Below are 16975 nucleotides of genomic sequence, written 5' to 3'. Positions count from 1 at the left end.
AAGGTGATTGAGGGGAAATGGGTCTTATTTGAGGAATTGCGATTTTCATTGCTGATTTTATCTGATTTTGGGTTTTGGGGGTTCGCAGATGGGGGTATGGTGGCAGACAGAGCAGTGGTCGAATGTATATGTACGCTCTGGCAATTTATTGCTTTTGATTGAAGATATTCAGTATTTCATTTGAGAGGGGTTTGTGTGGCATGTATTATATTGAAACGAAAGCATTTCGTATTTCAGTGTTGAACATTGAACGAACCAGCGACAAAGAGACCGATAGCGTAGTGCAAACCGCTTTTGCAATAAATCTAAATTAGGACGCAGAATGAGTGGTGAGTTTCTGAAGACTGTCCAAATCCATTGCTTAATGATTCTGTTCCTTCTCTTTGAGCGGCCTTAAGAATCTCTTGAATCTAGAGCTTGATTCAACAAAAAAGAACGTCTCTGGTCAAGCTTTAAGGGGTGCAATAGCTCAGAAATTTTAAAGTGGAATAATTTGTCTTCATTTTGATTAGTTAATCTTGTTCCGTAAGATGCTCTTCTGATCTAGCTCAGACTCAATAAGTATTTGTCGCCGAAAGTTCCTCACCATTGTATTGCAATAACTGTGTTCACTAGATTAATCCGAGCTTCATATATTGGAGGAGAATTCTGTTTGAACTTGAGAACTCTCCGTCGTATCCCAGAAGATGCCCTTACGTTTGGAGCTATCACTCACAAGGCTTCTAGGCGACTTCTAAATTAACAACGTATGGTTATGGTACACACTGGAGTTAATTCTAGAAATTTTTATGTCAAGAAATCTCAAATTACTTACGAATGTATATCTAAGCTTTCAATGTGAGTCCATGACAAGATCAGTTATGCGCTTGAATGATGACAATACCTCGTATAAGAATCATTGAAGGTTGATTTGGCTCCAAGCAGTCGGACCCCGAGAAAAGTTGTTCCTGACTTCTGCCTTTGTTCTTTTCTTCGAATCTGAAACGACTGTATGCACACCAATCTAACAGAACTTAGGGATGTCTCAAACAAACGACAATACTTATTAGACAGCTTTCATTTCATCTTTGTCAAGTCCTTGAGTATAACATACTCATTGCACGAGTGTATTGCTAATCATTACTTGCATGGACTATATCGAAACTGTAGTAGACGCAATTGAAAGCGTAGAACCCGAAGTCGCTGGCTTCAATGCGAGTCACCGTACTCACCAAAGTATGCTCAGATAAACTGTTTTGCACAGAATTTGGCTTTTCAGCTCACATAAATTTCGCACGACTTTGCTCTTCCATCATCATCTCTTCATCAAATTCATCTCCTGTGATACCATCCTTCTCTATATAAAACTTCATAGAGAGAATGACTAGAGTAGCTATACTAGTGAACCCAAAGACCTTGTCAAACCACGCATCCACAAAATCGACCTCCGCTAACATGCCTTTCAACGTAGAAGAACCTCTGCTCGAAGAGAGTGAAAGAACCTTCAGGATTTGTTGCGCAGCCTCTTGTGGTAGATTGGAGCGAATGAGCAATGCTGTTGCAATGACATACACAGCGAGAAATTGACTAACTATAAGGTTTTTGAGCCAGCCTCTGATATTCTGGTCGGTTAATGTTGTGTTGGACGGCAAGAATCTACCTATTGTCTTAAAGGTGACCATAACGTTTTGAAATGAGCATGCAAACAAGGAACCGGAAAGAAGGAAGCTGATTTGGTTGATGAGCTGCGCCTCAGACATAGGTAAGTACCCAAATAGGGATTGAACAAGCTTGGCAATAGTAATGGCCAAAGCGTCTCTTGTGTGGTCGCTCAAATCGTCCAGGTTTTTGTTTTGACGGCCGCTCATAAGAATCAGATATGCCAACCGGAAAACCAACACGTTTATAATTCTGTAGATACAGTACACAGAGAAAGCGATATCAAAGGCCAGTGAAAGTCTTTGAAAGTTGACGCGCGAATCAGAAGAGACCGTGCGTGAAGTGAGAATCGTCTCAAGTTTATAAGAGAGGTCCGAGTAGACTTGTTGTTTGAGGTCAATTAAGGAGGCGATTTCACGCTCGAGTTCAATTTCCTCCGACTCCAGACCGCTGAAGGCGGAAAGATTGGTGAACGATTGCACCTTATTGAAAAGCTGAGCACCGGTCTGTTTCATCAGACGCAATCCACTAGCTTTTGGAGGCGTGTTGTAGATGGTGCCAGCCGACAGCTGTTTCAAAAGGGCAAGTTCACGCAGGCGCTTCTCCTCTAGCATTTTTGCAGCATTGAAAGACTGAATGAGATCGTTGACTGCACGGAAGTCCCCTTTGGCAGGCCCAGAGTCGCTGCGGCCCAGGCGCTGTTCTATCCAGCTTCGAACAGGAGTCAGAGCACATCCAATACCAGAAAGGACGGCTGTGATGGTTATCCCGGCCAAAACAATATCGTTTGTCTTTTCCTCCAAGAAAGACTTTCCGGTAGATTCACCCAAGGGCGCAGCTATGCTTCCAAAGCGATCGAGTACAATGAACCACAAAATGAGAAGCGCAAATGTGACTACCATGCGAATAAGAGACAGCGGCGACGATAACAGCGGCATCGGAAATAGCAGCTGATTGACATATAGACTGATGACGAGAAAAGGCTGCACAAGAGCCACCACTGCCACAAGCACCTTGATGAGTATCGGTAGAAGCGCCAAATTCACCGTAATCGAGCCTGTGAGCTGCAACAACATGACAATAATGAGCTCTATGGAAAGCGCCGTTCCCGATGCAAAAACTGCACCTACCACACGATCGGTGGTGGTCTTTGGCTGACTAGATAGCAGAGCATTTGATGTGGATGAGCCGTTCTCTGCACCAACATCGTCGTTTTCCACACTAACAAGATACAGGCCATGTTTCGTGTTACATTCCTGAATCAATTCGTTGATTTTCAGCGTCGATAGCACCGTTCGATGCGAGTAATTGCGAATAATCTCGTGGTTAAACACATACTTGTATGCCCACAAATAGATGGCCACGAAGACGGCCAGAAGGGGCACAAGTCCCAAATTCAGAACTAATGAGCCCATGAGATGAGGATTTATATGCTATAGGTGCTAAATAGGCTCATTTGCCGGGAATATTGGCAACAGTGTTCCTAGGTAATAGAGGTGGAAAATTGGGTCTTGGGCACTTTTTGCAAGAATTCAGACGTCAATTCGTAAAACAGATAGTAGGAAAAAGCAGATTCCAATTCCAGAAGTCAATTTATCTTATCAGGGGACTGTTTTGGCAGAAGATTAGTCGTTGATAGGTAGTGGAAGGTAGAAATATGTTAAGCGCGGGGTAAACCCAAAAAAAGAACTTGAAAATAGGAAACTTGACGTGGTTCGGAATTCTAGGAACTGCTTTTCATCAGCGATTTATTCTGTTTTTGATGTAGTAGTTGTGTGCTTATTGCAGAGATCCACAGAGAACATGTGTTGTAGTTGTGCAAAGTTAGACACAAAATCGAAAAAGTTTTAGACAAGTCAATTATAACAAAAGAAGGCCGGTTCGGGGTTCAATGTTTGCTTTAGTGTGCGAGTCAAAGACACTGTAGACGACCAACAAGACACAACCAGAGAGACATTTATTTTGAAGGATAAGCAATAGAATTTGAATGCAATTAATAAAAAGGAAACAAAGACATAAATTAATCATTCAGAGAGAATCTTCAAGTACTCAGTACCTCTGTCCTATGCAGTTAATTAGACAGAACCATCAAGAAAACAATCAAAAGAAAAGCAATATAAAAGAGGAAACAAAGAAAACAGGGAAATTTTATCGAAACAGGCGAGAAAGAGCTCATCACCAACACACAAATACTTAACTGCGCTCCAATGTCCAGACCCCATCTCCAATAACCAACAACACCACAAGCCAAACGACCATAATGACCGAACCCAAAGCTTTCCAAAACCCGCCCACAAAAACTCACCAAAATATACCCCAAAACTCATTATCAACTCATTTCCAACTAGAAATGAAAAAGTCACGTGACCCACAATTTTTCACCTCTCTCCCATATCTTCCCCAATACTACCATCTCTACCACTCCATAACAGCACACCATGGCCATGAAATTAAGAGCAGAAAAGAAGATGCGCAAGCATCTCATAGAGCAGCTCAAGGCTCGGAAAGTTCTCGGCGCCAGAATCGCTCAGGGCTTCAAATCGGCGCAAGACCTCCAGAAACTCAACTTGGCTCCCCAAGTGTTCATGTACAAGAACATGTTCTCGGGCCAGGTGCTCTACTCGCAAACGCCCGGATACCACCAGGACCAGATCGACGAGCAGTTTGTTCGTCCAAATTGGGAGAACAGAAAGCCATCTCGCAGAAACGACATGTGGAGAATCATGTGTGTGGTGAACTTTGCCAGCTACGAGTATGCGGTGGCTGCGTACGAGGGGTTGGTGCAGTTGCGTAAGGTGCGTGACACCATGTCGCGCGCGGAGGCTAAACAGACCCGTAAGTTGAACGAGGATGGAAACATCTGGTACTATGGCCAGTACAGACCCACTTACTCGCAAGAGGCTGTGGCTGACTTGGCGCACGTCATTGAAGAGTTTGAGTTGGAGAACACGACGGCCATGTGGGAGTCTCTTTGGCGGAAGGGCGAGGAGGAGCACTGGCGTCAAGACTTGGTGCAGCACGATGTTCTTCCTCTGACCAACCCACGCTTCGAGACCGTGATGTTGGACGAGTTGCGCGAGAAGGCTTTGCATGCGTTTGCCCAGGAGCGGGAGCTTTCGCAGAACACTGAGCTGGTGGAGGGTAGACCCACCGACAATGTCGACATCACCGAGGGTCTTCCTGTTTAAAAGAGCTGCTGCTGCGGATGTTGATGAATGTAAATAGACTTTGGGTGGCTGTTGCTGCGAAACTTGTGCTGCGAGGGCGGCCTGGCTGCCGTGTACGATAATAAAGAGACAATGGAACTTGGCGTAGAGGGTCTACCTTGATCAGGGGCCAAGCGGGACAGAGCTGGAAAAGAATCCAAGTTTTGAAGGCATGTCTTTCAACAAGAAGATTAAGGATATATTTTCGCTTTTAAGAATACATATAGTAGTAAATTGAAAGTGGATTCTTTATTAATATGTAGGTTTAGACTAATCCATCGACTGCATGCGACACGTTTCTCTCTCGGAAAGGTCAAAAATTCAAGGAAACGAAAATTTAGTCCCAAACAAAAACAATTATATCTCTTTTTGTTCAGTTGAACAGCCAGTTTTTTTTGAGCAGAATCCGGTTTCGTGGTCTAGTTGGTCATGGCATCTGCTTAACACGCAGAACGTCCCCAGTTCGATCCTGGGCGAAATCAGATTTTTTTGCGCCTCTTCAATAGTGTTACCAAACTGGTATACTTACTTCTATACTTAAAAATTGACACAATTGGTTTCGTGGTCTAGTTGGTCATGGCATCTGCTTAACACGCAGAACGTCCCCAGTTCGATCCTGGGCGAAATCAATTCTTTTTTTCACCTAACGAACAATAAAAGCCAGTTGGATCGACTTTACACCCTGCATATTTTTGTTCAACATCGGTTTCGTGGTCTAGTTGGTCATGGCATCTGCTTAACACGCAGAACGTCCCCAGTTCGATCCTGGGCGAAATCATGTTTTTTGCACTTTTGAACGGCAATTGTCTAGCTATGACACTTTCTATTATTATATTTACAGGTTGTTCTCCTTCTCATCATCCTTAGGCAAAGCCTTGCGGTTCTTCGACTGCTTCAACAGACTCACGTAGCTGGACGCAATCTCGGCGTCGTGCTTCACCTCCTCGGCGCCAAGCTTGAACTGGTAAAAGCGGCCGTACTTGTTTCTCATCTCCTTCTTTTTCTTCTGCACCTCGCGGTTGAGCATGCCGACTTTCTCATCGTAGGGAATTCCTGCCTCAGCTTCGGACATCGATTCTTTGCCAAACAAGAAGTCGAAGATTCTACCATCAGACCAGAAAAAGCCTCTGCGGTCCACAATCCATGTCTTGTTGCCGATGGTGTCCTTCAAAGCGAAGAAAAAAAATGACTTATCGGCAGTGCCGTAGAATCCCTTTCCAGTCCACACTCTAGCCTTAAGTCTTCTCTCCAAGTTCTGGAGCGGTAATGTGATGATAGGCGTAGGGCGGCCAGGAATAAGAGGGTATGAAGAGAACTTAACATGCTCCACAGGTCCAGGGAGATACCACATTCTACGCACCAATCTGGTAGGAAAGGTAGCAAACAGATAAGCCGTGAAAAGCGCCAAAGAACCCAAAGCGGCATACTCGGCAAACGTGAAGAGTCGCTGTCTTTTGCGATGGATATCATCGAGCTCCTCCACGTTCTCCTGGAAATCCTTATTGGATTTGAACCATGCAAATTCCATAAGAACACATCCATACACGGCAAACACTACGGCCATGCATGTGCATGCGAGGAAGTAGAGTCTATGAGGTTCAGACTCATAGATAAGTTCGGGCTGCCTCTTCAGCTTCAAGATTTGCACCACCTGACGGAAGGACATCTTAGGTCCCACTCTCGGAACTCCTGGCCGAGGTAAAAGCGTCGGAACGTTCTCTTTTCCCAAGGGAAACATCGGGATCCGGTCACGGAGCTCATTGCGCTGTACAGACTCACCTGGAATATGTTGTTTTAAGTGTTTCCATTCGCCCAGAGATGGAAGGTTCTTTTTGGGGTCGAAGTCCTGGGGAAGCTGCGAATTGAGCCGCACAAAAGCGGCACGGAGACCTATGGGCGAGGCACGCAATGGTCTGAGGGCGTACGAGCCCTGTTGTAGCCAGAGATGTCTCGTATTGAGAAACATAGTGGTGTAGACAGAGGTAGTAGTTGGAGTTCGAGATGGGAGTGAAAAATGGGGTGTTGCGACGATGATTTGGGAAAGCGGGTACAGAAACAGCAGGACTGATTCTGGAAATGTTCGGTGATGTTCGATTTTTTTTAGGTTTTGCAGGCGGAAGTGATGTGAACAGATTCGATCTTGTTAGTCTATCAAAGTCTATGCCAGAGGACGGGAAAGTCCGGAAAAAGTAATCTCATGAATTTTCAGAGTAAATGCGAAAAGAAGTTTTTTTCAGCAAAACACTGAGTGAAATTTGAGTGGCTTGCGATAAGTGCTGAAGTGGGTTGTTTGAGGAGTAGACACACACAAATGTCACTATCTCCGAGCAAAAGAATTCAGAGATGACAAAATTGCCATGGGAGTCGAAATAATAATACGAATTTGCATCACACTGCCAAATAGGGTAAGATACCCAGCTTTTCTTAAGCATAGTTATGGACTTCCTACCCCAAAACCTTCACTTCACCAGCCCAAACATTTCGTAAATCATGAAAAAGGATTCCTCACTTTGCCTTTCCCTCAGCACGCTTCAACTGGACTGGACGCAGCCCCACATACTTCCCATTCATCTCCTTGAACGCTTTCAAATAGTCGTCCGACAGAGCAAACGCCACGAAGCCAAATCCTTTATTTTCCTTGGTGCGCGGATCCATAGGAACCTTGACATAACTTAAACTGGTATATTTACTGAACGCGGCTGAGAGAATGGCGTCGGAGGCATCGGCTCCCAAATTGCCAACAAACAACCGGAAATGCTTCGGGTTGAGTTTATCAGAAACGACAACAGGGGCTTTCGAGGCACTGTGTAGATACAGCTCTGCTTTCTTGCCACTAGCGAGTCTTCTGTCGGAAGATTTAGCGGTGTAGATGTTGCGTTTCTTAGGAATGGCCATGTTGGAAGGATTTACAGGGAAGTGATTTGTTAAAGGGTAAAGTTTAGGGTTATGAACAATGGCAACAATCAACAATTCGTGGTTTCAGATCTTAGTTGTTGTATTATGGAAGTTTATCTGAAGAGACTAGTATCTAGGTAGTGTGTAGTAGATTGGCTGCAAAATCATGGATGGTGGAGAAGAATTGGATTTGTGGAGTCCTATTAAGATTATACCATGGATGAAATTGGCCGATAAAAATGAAAATTATTTTTCACAAACAAACATTTCAATCCGAGGTTCTAGGTGTGCTTTGATACTATCAATTCACGTCTACAAGAACATCTGAGACATCGACTTCACACAAAGAAAAAAAAAAAGAAAAGCCTTGAAAGAAACTCATATTCAATACTATTCATAATTTCGGCTATTGAACGCAATTACCAAGCCCCAAGACGCCGTACATAGGAGGTCAGTGAAACAAATGAAGCACAACTAACAGAACCACCTTGAAACAAGTCAATTGCACTAATCAAATTGTGCGAGAGCAATCAAATTAATTGGTCAAAATCTCACAGTCATCAATTGCTCTGTGCGATACATCATCTCATCTCATCGCATCTCATCTCATCTCATCTCTCCAGGTTTAGTGTAGATACTGTGTAGTCTACTATTGTACACAATTGAAGGATATCACCTCTGAGTCAAAAGTCCAAAAGACAAAACTCATACTCTAATCACTGTATATAAACCTGAAAACAAACACACACTCTTTTTGTCGAGTTTCAGTTGTCCATCCTCGTACTATAGTCATTCCTCTTCTATTCGATCAACAAACCACACCACAGATCCGTCTTCGAAGATGTTTATTCTCTCACAACTACTGGATTTGATCCGTATTCCACCACATCTCTTTCATCTCCCCGTGCACCACGTTCTACGGGACGAATTGCACCAGAAATACGCCAACAAGGTAATCACAAACTTGGGGCTTGCAGTGGCCGTATGGGACATTCTGGACATAAAAGATGGTCTTCTTAAGCCAGGAGACGGAGGCTCCTATGTGGAGGTGACCTTCAGATTGGTGGTTTGGAAGCCGTTTGTTGGCGAGATACTCACAGGTTGGGTGACAGACTGCTCTGCAGAAGGAATCAAGGTACACATGAAGTTTTTCAACGAGATTTTCATTCCAAAGGCATACCTTTTTGAAGCCTGCATTTTCAAGCCAGTGGAAAAGGCCTGGGTTTGGAAGCCAGATGAGGATACCGAGTTGTTCATCGATCTCAATGAAAAGATCCGTTTCCGCGTAGAGGAGGAGGTGTTTGTAAGCGTCAAGCCAAAATCTAGCACCGAGGCTTTGGGTCTCGACGAGTCTGTTTCTAAAGCTCCACCATATGCCTTGGTGGCCTCTTGTCAAACTGATGGTATGGGCTGTGTGTCATGGTGGGATTAAAGAAGGCACAGAATTGTCTTATACTTTTCATCAGAGTCGGGATTTCAATGAATCCTCATTCTTTCTGGTCGTAAGCTTCATAACCACTACATAATGTATTCTAGAGAGTGGCCAGTTTCAACTCTAATAAACAGCGCAAATAGAAAGAAGAAAACTAGCTTGTTCGTTGATGTGTATGTTCATTATCTATGTATCCGGCCTGCGTTCGTCATCTAGTTGTATTGCATGTATTGTGACGTGGAGGAGAACTTCAAGTTACCCTTGATGACCTTCTCGACAGCTTTGAGGAAATCCTTCTCGTTGGCAACCTTCCGTCTCGCACGGATGGCAAACATACCCGCTTCGGTACACACAGACCGCAACTCCGCACCGGTGGCATTTGGACACAATCTGGAAATCAATTCCCAACGGATGTCCTTCTCGCAACTCATGGTCTTGGCGTGGATTCGGAAAATGTTTGCTCTACCCTCCAAGTCTGGCAACGAGAACTCGACCTTTCTGTCGATTCTACCCGGCCGCAACAAAGCAGGGTCCAATGTGTTGGGTCTATTGGTGGCGAACATGACTTTGATGTTACCACGGGGGTCGAAGCCGTCCAACTGAGTGATCAACTCCAACATGGTTCTTTGCACTTCATTGTCTCCACCCGCGCCGTCGTCGAAACGGGCACCACCAATGGCGTCGACTTCGTCGAAGAAAATAATGCATGCCTTCTTGGTACGGGCCATTTCAAACAACTCACGCACCATACGCGCACCCTCACCAACGTATTTCTGGACCAATTCCGAGCCAATGACACGGATGAAGGTGGCGTCGGTTCTGTTGGCCACAGCACGAGCACACAAGGTCTTACCGGTTCCTGGAGGACCATACAACAAAATACCCTTTGGAGGGTCAATACCCAACTTCACAAACCGCTCGGGCGAGAGAAGCGGGAGCTCCACCACCTCACGCAACTTCTCGATCTGTTCCTTACATCCTCCAATGTCACCATAGGTCACATCGGGCTTCTCCTCCACGGTCATCATGGTCACCGAAGGATCAATCCGGGGCGGCAACGGCAATTGAATCTCGTACTTGTGACGATCTACACCCACGCGCATGCCCTCTTCGATATCGGTGGGAGATACTCGCTCACCTAAGCCTACTACAAACTTGGCGATCTGTTTGATGTTGATCACGTACTTCAGCTTGTTATCTGCGTTGGCCAAGAAATCCAATTGTGGAGGAGGACTCGTGGCCTCAATGATCTTAGTACATCTGGCCACCTGGAGTGGCTGTTCCAGGGACATCCTCTGTTTGTCTCCCATCACATCCCACAAATGGGGCGCGGCGAGGCCCGTGTCGGACTCGGTGATGCCGATATTATCTTTGATTCTCGTTTCGATGTCCTTCAAGTCTTTTTCGATCTGCTTGAGCTGTGTGGAGTAGGGGGCGGCGCCGTAGGTTTTTAGGACCTGGATGTCGCCTTCCGAGAGCGGAGCGGCGGTGGGAGCGTCGTTGTCGTCGTCAGTGGGGGCGACGTATTTGTCCCAGTCAGCTTTTGGAGGCATTGTGTGTTGGGTGTGGGGGTTTTGGGGAGTATGCTATAGGTTGGTTGTTGGAGCTGGGGATTTGAGTTGAGGAAAGGGTGGAGGATAGACGGGTGTACGGGTGTGGCGGTAGATCTGGAGATACATCTAGGAATCCGGGAGTTTTCTTTTGATTTTGGAGTGGTTTTGAGTCAATTGATTTAAATTGATAATTGTTTGTTGGTTGATTTTTGGGAAGGGTGTGTTCGGAAGCGGTTCTATGCTGCTGGTGGCGCCAAGTGGAAGGAGAGCAATAGGCAATGTGATGTGGAACACATTTCTAACCATAGTTCCGCTTTTATGAATCATTTTATTTGTTTGTAATATTATGAGAAGCCAAGTGAATCCGGACTCTACATGCTCCAGTTACCATTCGTTTGTACTCAAAACAACTGATACATTTCATACATTAAATTTGAAAAACGTTTAATATCTCCTCTTAGAAAGAAGAGTGGATTATCGAAATGGTTTATATAAATAGGCTGAACATCTGTTATTGAATTCATAGCCACTTAAATCCGAACCTTATGGAAATTATCCTCAATATGACTCAAAATCTTCAGCTTATCCTCCGCCAGCGCAGATAACGGATTAAATGACATCAACATACCGTTCACACTGGTCAAATAAGATGAATAAGTCTTCAACTGCTCCACAAAACGCCTGGGGCCCGCCCCGTTGTTCATGAGAAAGTTGATAAGATTGAGAATGAGCTGCACGTTACTATTGAACTCATTCAACCGCGAATTGAGCTCTGTCTTCGAAACATCGGAGCTGAGCACTCTTTGAAGCGACGACAATTTATACTCAACGACCTTGAAGAATTTCAAATACCAGAATAGCGAGTGCATGGAAGTGCCCACCACGCCTTTCTTCTCCGACTGTTCCGACAAAAGCAAGCTGAATGAGTTCGACAAGAACTGCAACGTAAATTGGAACGATTCTGTGGACAGGAGCTGATCAAGCTCTATAAGCAAGAAATAATAGTCGAGATTAATTAGGCCAATGAAATTTTGCAAAAGCAGCAGATCTGCGTACTCAGTATGGATCAACAGCAGAATGCTCACCCGCCACGACTCAAGGTCAGAGCTGTACTTTGTGAGCGCATCCTTATTCGTTTCTTCCAACCCCAACGAGAACGAAAGCATCCTGTCTTGGAGGCGATGCAACTCGACCGCGGAGGTCATCAATGAGGCCAAATGAACCAGTTCTCCTTCCTGAAGAGAACTTTCGAAATCTCGGCTGACTTTGATCACCTGCCATGGAACGAACTGACTTGGTTTATTGAGCAACAAGGAGAGCTCCTTGTCCAAGTTAAACACTGACCAAAACAGGCGCTGGCGTAGCTTTTTGCTATTAGGATCTGAAAAGTCGGCCATGTAGATAATAAGTCGGTTGAGATAGCCGAGTATACTCCATATGAGAGACGTGTTGCTCACATTGATTGCGTAGATACTCAAAAGAATCAAAATGTCTGTAGTTTCAACATCCTCTTCCGGCACGAAGTCGTAGCTGACAATATCGTTGATAGACTCTATTAAAGAGTCACTGAAATATGCCTTGAAGTGTTGGGTATTGTGGTTGGAATCGTAGATACTGCACCCGATGGCGAGGGCAAGATAGATATCAAGATTCACGAGCGTCTCGTTGCTGAACGAAAGCGTTTTGAAGCGCTTGATGATATTCAGCAGCGGCAAAAAAGGATACTTCCACTCATAGTTGCCGATGAATGTGTGCATGAACGATGAAGGGAGTGAGAGATCCAGGATGGCCTTAACAACCAATAACTCGTCCAGGAGCTTGTGGCGTGGTCGCAGACCAAGCGACAGTGATACTAGCTTACGGTGGAGTGACAGGTACTGCTTTCCGCGCATCAGGGAGCGCAAACTCTCCGAAGATCCATACCTAGAGATGGTCGGGAGTTCTTGCTGGTGCTGCGGAAGCAGGTTAGCTACGTCTATGTTGCGGAATGGCTCATCTGTTTCATCGCGATGCACAAGCGATGAGATGGAGACAGACTTGGGTTTTTCGGCCAGTGGCAGCCCTGAAGGCTCCTCCAGTCTCTGTTTCTTTCTTCTTCTCTCCACATACTTACAAGCGGTCCCTGAACGCGAGCAATAGTCGCACATCGGATAAGTCCGGGAGCATTTCTTCTTGAGTTTATAGCATCTCACACAATTTGACTCATGGTGACTGACCAGATCAGTCCCGTTGGATGGAGGAGGATAGATTCTCATGGTTTGATCAATCACCGGCGGTGTTGCGGCCTTTGCGGGCGCTTTTTCATCAACTGCTTTCAGCTCTAGGCGAAATTTGGACGCAACCGTTCCGTTCCCCATGAGTTTGCGGTAGTAGACATCCATTTGCGGTCAGGAGATGTGATATTTGTGTTTTGTAAAGAAGACCGATAAGTTGCCAGAAACAACGATTCTGAAAACGAAAATTTGACTGTTGTGATCAGATCAAGCGCGCGAACACAACGGTGTAGTTTTCAGCTCTTCTTTCCTTCTGGATGTTGAGACGATTTGGAAAAGCGGAGGCGAAGAAGATTCGATCCGAGTCAATCAGGAAAAGTGTGGAGATCGGGGCCGGCAATTACTAATCTAGGTAAAAAGTCGGAGAGCAAAAAAAAAAGAAATTTCGAAAAATTGAGTCGAGCTTCATGTTTTGATTCCTCTCGTTTTTTCTAAAAAATTGGATTTGGTGTGAATTGAGTATGTATGGTTTTGGGAGTATTTGGAGGTAAAGGAAAGATTTGGAATTCCGAAAAGAAGCAATTCATAAATAAGATGACATTGAAACAGATAATTTCGATCGAATGGTCTTCGTTTCGGAGTTCCTTCCTAAATTAGAGATGTGTGCGGTACTATACCTTGGAGAGGCCTTAAAAAGTCAGCTGGATCCAGACAGGCTCTACATCAAATCTTGAGCGGTTATGATCGATTGGCTTATAATCTTGGAGATGTTTCCGAGGAGCTCTGGGTTCACTGCGATTACCGTTGGTCTTATTGTCCTATCGGTTTTTTTGACAAATGGAAGAATACAGATGATGTCAGCACAGCGCCCATATGTACAAATGTTAGAAAGTAGACCAACTTCTCAAGTATCAAACCATTGCATTTAAATCACATTTTAGCTCTGACTCTTGTCTTACGCTTCACTATCCTCTAAAGATAATCGATATTCATCTTTATAAATAGTCCTCATGTAAATACAACCAAGTCCTTCCTACCGAGATTTTTTATCTTTGGTTATTCGCTTGATCTCTTCGTTTTCGTTCGCACAGAGAACAAGCGCCTTGTGTCATTTCTGTCGTTGAAAATACATACAGCTGTTTGAATCTGACTAAAGAAAAGTTGGCTCATTGGAATTTCTTTGGAAGTATGCTGCGTTCTCGACTTTATCAATTCCTTGTCCTGTGGAATCATTTATAGCCAATGTAAAGAGTCTATCTGTATCATTAAATCAAAAAAAACCCAAAAGGATTACCCATAAACTTGAGATACAACCGACCGAAGTCCCATAAATAATCTCTATTAGCCTCGTTTGTAGAAAAACTTACTGTACGGAAAGCTATTACTATTCTCATTATATTCAAAAACTCATTGTTACTTACATTTCTCATGGCTCTCGTAAAGCAGTATCATTCCTCCTGCTTGATTTTACGCTTTGGTTTCTTCAAATCTTCAATCTCTTTCAAGAGTGTGGAGATGTATTCCGCCGCTAGTTCAACAGTGGTGGCTTTAGAGGGGACAGCGGCTCTTTCGTGGAAGGTGGTGGGAATAAGACACGAGAGCTCTTGTATGGCGTGGTTCATCCTATTTCTTCTGCCTTGTTCGGCGAGTTTGTGTGAGGTTTTCTTGGTAGGAAGCTTTCCATTGCGCGAAATACCATACTCGCCAGAGTCTTGCTGAGCCTCGAGCAGGGGTGAAGTTTCCGACAGCGAAGATGCATAGTGCTTCCCAGAATAGTCCACAGATCTTTGGGAGGAGCTGCGCGAAAGTCTTCTGGGAGGCTTACTTGTCTTGCCGTTGGTTGGGGTTTCATAAGACCCGCTCTGTTGCTCTGCCAATCTATTCATAGTAAAGCCCATCATCGTACTGGGGCCTGCGCTGCCTGGAGTAGAGCTTGAGCTGTTGTCAATTGGAACACGCTTGCTCTGAGGAGGCAACATTGGAGTGGTTTCTGTACTCTTTGCCAGAGCTCCAAGACCGTCGAAAGAGGCCTCTGGAAGAGACTCGAAAGGTTGCGGCACTTTGGTGGCGACTGGTGACTTTGAGTGCTTGGAGGCAGTGTGTGCTTGAAGATTTGGTGTCAGATGGGGCGTTTTTCTCTTGGTGCTATTGCCAGAAGTATAATCGTCATTTATTGTTGACAGAGGCCGGATTCTTTCCGAAGACGGAAGGCTCTGTAAAACGCCCTTTGGTTGAGCCTTAAGAGCTGGAGAAGTGAGCGGCTCGAAGTCACGGAGCAGGGCTTTGGATTGTCCATTGGAGTTGATCTGCAGATCCAAGGGCGTGCCAGCAGGCGAAACCAATGGGGTGAACACTGCATCAGGATGGATATGTTTTGGCGGGTTCTGCGCAAGCGAACTGATCAGCGCCTGCTGTCTTTGCTGACGCTGTTTATGATACAAGTGTTCTTGATTGTATGACTTCTGATTTTGTCCCGGAAGAATAGGCGACTGTATCGCGCCCGGTAGCAGATTGCGCACGATACTTGCGTGGCCATGCGCCATTAGAGAAGGAGTATTCTGAGGAAAGTTCAGAGGAGGAAATGCACGAGATTCCTCTCCCAAGTCATCTGGAACTATGAAGTCAAGATTATCCAAGGCGAAGTCCGTCTGTAAATGATGGTTTCCCAAATCATGGTCGATATGTCCAGTACCCGAAGCATGGTCGTACATGTTTCCATCCAACGAATGGAGGAGAAAGTGATCGTCCGAGAACATACCAGTGCTCATATTGGGGGACGTCATCTGATTCGGATGGCCACGCGGGCTTCTATCGGCAAGCTGAATCTTGGCGGGACTCAGGCCGTGCAAGCCATCGCCAGGACTCAGAATAGGCATGTAGAGACTCGGATTTGGTAAATAGTCATGATGTGAAAGCGAATGATTCTGGCTTGGTGGGGCCGACGACCGATGCAGCCCGGGAGTATCGCGCGATCCGTCTTGCATGTGGGCTTCCAAGCGGTGTTTAAATAAGTTATTCGATCTGTTTTTACTGAGCCTTTGAGTTTCTGTTCCAACCAGAACACTTCAAAGCGGTGAACTATAGAGATGAAGCAAGCGGACCGAAAGAGCTTGCGACCGCAGATATCTCAAAAGGATTTCAGAGCCGAATCCAAAGAGAGATACACGACTATTGAAGATCTGCTTCGTGTAAGATCTCTAGACTCCACAATCGAGCTCCAGACGTACGGAAATAGAGCAGATAGTGGTTAGATCTGGTTGCAGCAGCCAATAAGATTATCCCAGAACTAACTTTACCGGAATTAGATTCACAGAAAGTTCAATTATCAACAAATTAGTGTCAAGGAACCAAAACGAAGAAGACCGTGGATAGAGCTGCACACAAGCAGAAACACAGGAGCACACGGGAACAGCTAGAAACAGCACGTCGACTTTAAGCAAGATCGGGTGGTTTTGGACGGTTTTGCTCACGGAGAGACTAATTAAGACAGAAAAAAGTGTTTATGTTCGTGTGGATAATCTCCGTAAAGCCTTGTTGTTGTCTGCAGGCGGTGCGGTCTCAAATGGAAATTTAGGCGCCCTGCAGCAGCAGTGAACACTACCAAACTCAGTACAATCAGACTGTACACACTCCAATACGGCATACTTCCTGGATTGAGATTAATTAAAGTATACATACAGGCTTGATTACATTTGAACCATTTGCAACATGTTGTCATGAGCGCAATAACACATGCGGTATTGAATCTAGGAAGTAATGAAGTTGATGATGGTATAATATCGCCAAAGAGTTTAAGTTGTCCTTCTTTTCTGGCGAAAATTCGCGCAGATTTGACTGTTCTATGCTCTGTGGGGATAAAAAGCCGGCGCCTTCTCTAAAAGAACAACAAAACGATTTATTTCATGAGAACAGATCTAGAATTAAAGCAATCAAATAAATTCAATCGGCCGGGAAGATAATTTCTTTCTTTTCGTGCTCTTGTACTCGGCTTCGAGTCTTTGGAGCCGAAACTGACATGCTCGAAATTCGCACACGAGT

At 44.9% G+C, this 16975-nt stretch overlaps 7 protein-coding genes and 3 non-coding genes across 10 annotated transcripts; 5 read left to right on the top strand and 5 right to left on the bottom strand.

Moving 5' to 3' along the window:
* Positions 1–1259: 1259 nt before the first annotated feature.
* PUMCH_002743 (uncharacterized protein) lies at positions 1260–3053 on the bottom strand (the record flags this gene model as incomplete). Its single annotated transcript, XM_063021739.1, has 1 exon — positions 1260–3053. The coding sequence occupies one exon, from the start codon at positions 3051–3053 to the stop codon at positions 1260–1262; it is 1794 nt and encodes a 597-aa protein (XP_062877809.1).
* Positions 3054–4076: 1023 nt separating this feature from the next.
* Positions 4077–4826, top strand: PUMCH_002742 (uncharacterized protein; the record flags this gene model as incomplete). The annotated part of the gene is made up of 1 exon (XM_063021738.1): positions 4077–4826. One exon carries the CDS (start codon positions 4077–4079, stop codon positions 4824–4826), a length of 750 nt encoding a protein of 249 aa, XP_062877808.1.
* Positions 4827–5252: 426 nt separating this feature from the next.
* PUMCH_002741 lies at positions 5253–5326 on the top strand. The gene has a single exon. It is a non-coding gene; the product is annotated as a tRNA-Val (tRNA).
* Positions 5327–5399: 73 nt separating this feature from the next.
* Positions 5400–5473, top strand: PUMCH_002740. Its single transcript has one exon. It is a non-coding gene; the product is annotated as a tRNA-Val (tRNA).
* A 75-nt stretch (positions 5474–5548) lies between these two features.
* On the top strand, positions 5549–5622 carry PUMCH_002739. Its single transcript has one exon. It is a non-coding gene; the product is annotated as a tRNA-Val (tRNA).
* Positions 5623–5679: 57 nt separating this feature from the next.
* Positions 5680–6810, bottom strand: PUMCH_002738 (uncharacterized protein; the record flags this gene model as incomplete). The annotated part of the gene is made up of 1 exon (XM_063021737.1): positions 5680–6810. The coding sequence occupies one exon, from the start codon at positions 6808–6810 to the stop codon at positions 5680–5682; it is 1131 nt and encodes a 376-aa protein (XP_062877807.1).
* Positions 6811–8580: 1770 nt separating this feature from the next.
* PUMCH_002737 (uncharacterized protein) lies at positions 8581–9171 on the top strand (the record flags this gene model as incomplete). Its single annotated transcript, XM_063021736.1, has 1 exon — positions 8581–9171. The coding sequence occupies one exon, from the start codon at positions 8581–8583 to the stop codon at positions 9169–9171; it is 591 nt and encodes a 196-aa protein (XP_062877806.1).
* A 212-nt stretch (positions 9172–9383) lies between these two features.
* On the bottom strand, positions 9384–10724 carry PUMCH_002736 (uncharacterized protein; the record flags this gene model as incomplete). Its single annotated transcript, XM_063021735.1, has 1 exon — positions 9384–10724. One exon carries the CDS (start codon positions 10722–10724, stop codon positions 9384–9386), a length of 1341 nt encoding a protein of 446 aa, XP_062877805.1.
* Positions 10725–11254: 530 nt separating this feature from the next.
* On the bottom strand, positions 11255–13105 carry PUMCH_002735 (uncharacterized protein; the record flags this gene model as incomplete). The annotated part of the gene is made up of 1 exon (XM_063021734.1): positions 11255–13105. One exon carries the CDS (start codon positions 13103–13105, stop codon positions 11255–11257), a length of 1851 nt encoding a protein of 616 aa, XP_062877804.1.
* A 1280-nt stretch (positions 13106–14385) lies between these two features.
* On the bottom strand, positions 14386–15921 carry PUMCH_002734 (uncharacterized protein; the record flags this gene model as incomplete). The annotated part of the gene is made up of 1 exon (XM_063021733.1): positions 14386–15921. The coding sequence occupies one exon, from the start codon at positions 15919–15921 to the stop codon at positions 14386–14388; it is 1536 nt and encodes a 511-aa protein (XP_062877803.1).
* Positions 15922–16975: the final 1054 nt, after the last annotated feature.

Source organism: Australozyma saopauloensis, chromosome 3 (assembly GCF_035610405.1).
Source record: "Australozyma saopauloensis chromosome 3, complete sequence".
NCBI lineage: Eukaryota > Fungi > Ascomycota > Pichiomycetes > Serinales > Metschnikowiaceae > Australozyma > Australozyma saopauloensis.
The sequence above is the reverse complement of the archived record's forward strand: the minus strand, read 5'-3'. Positions and strand labels throughout refer to the sequence as shown.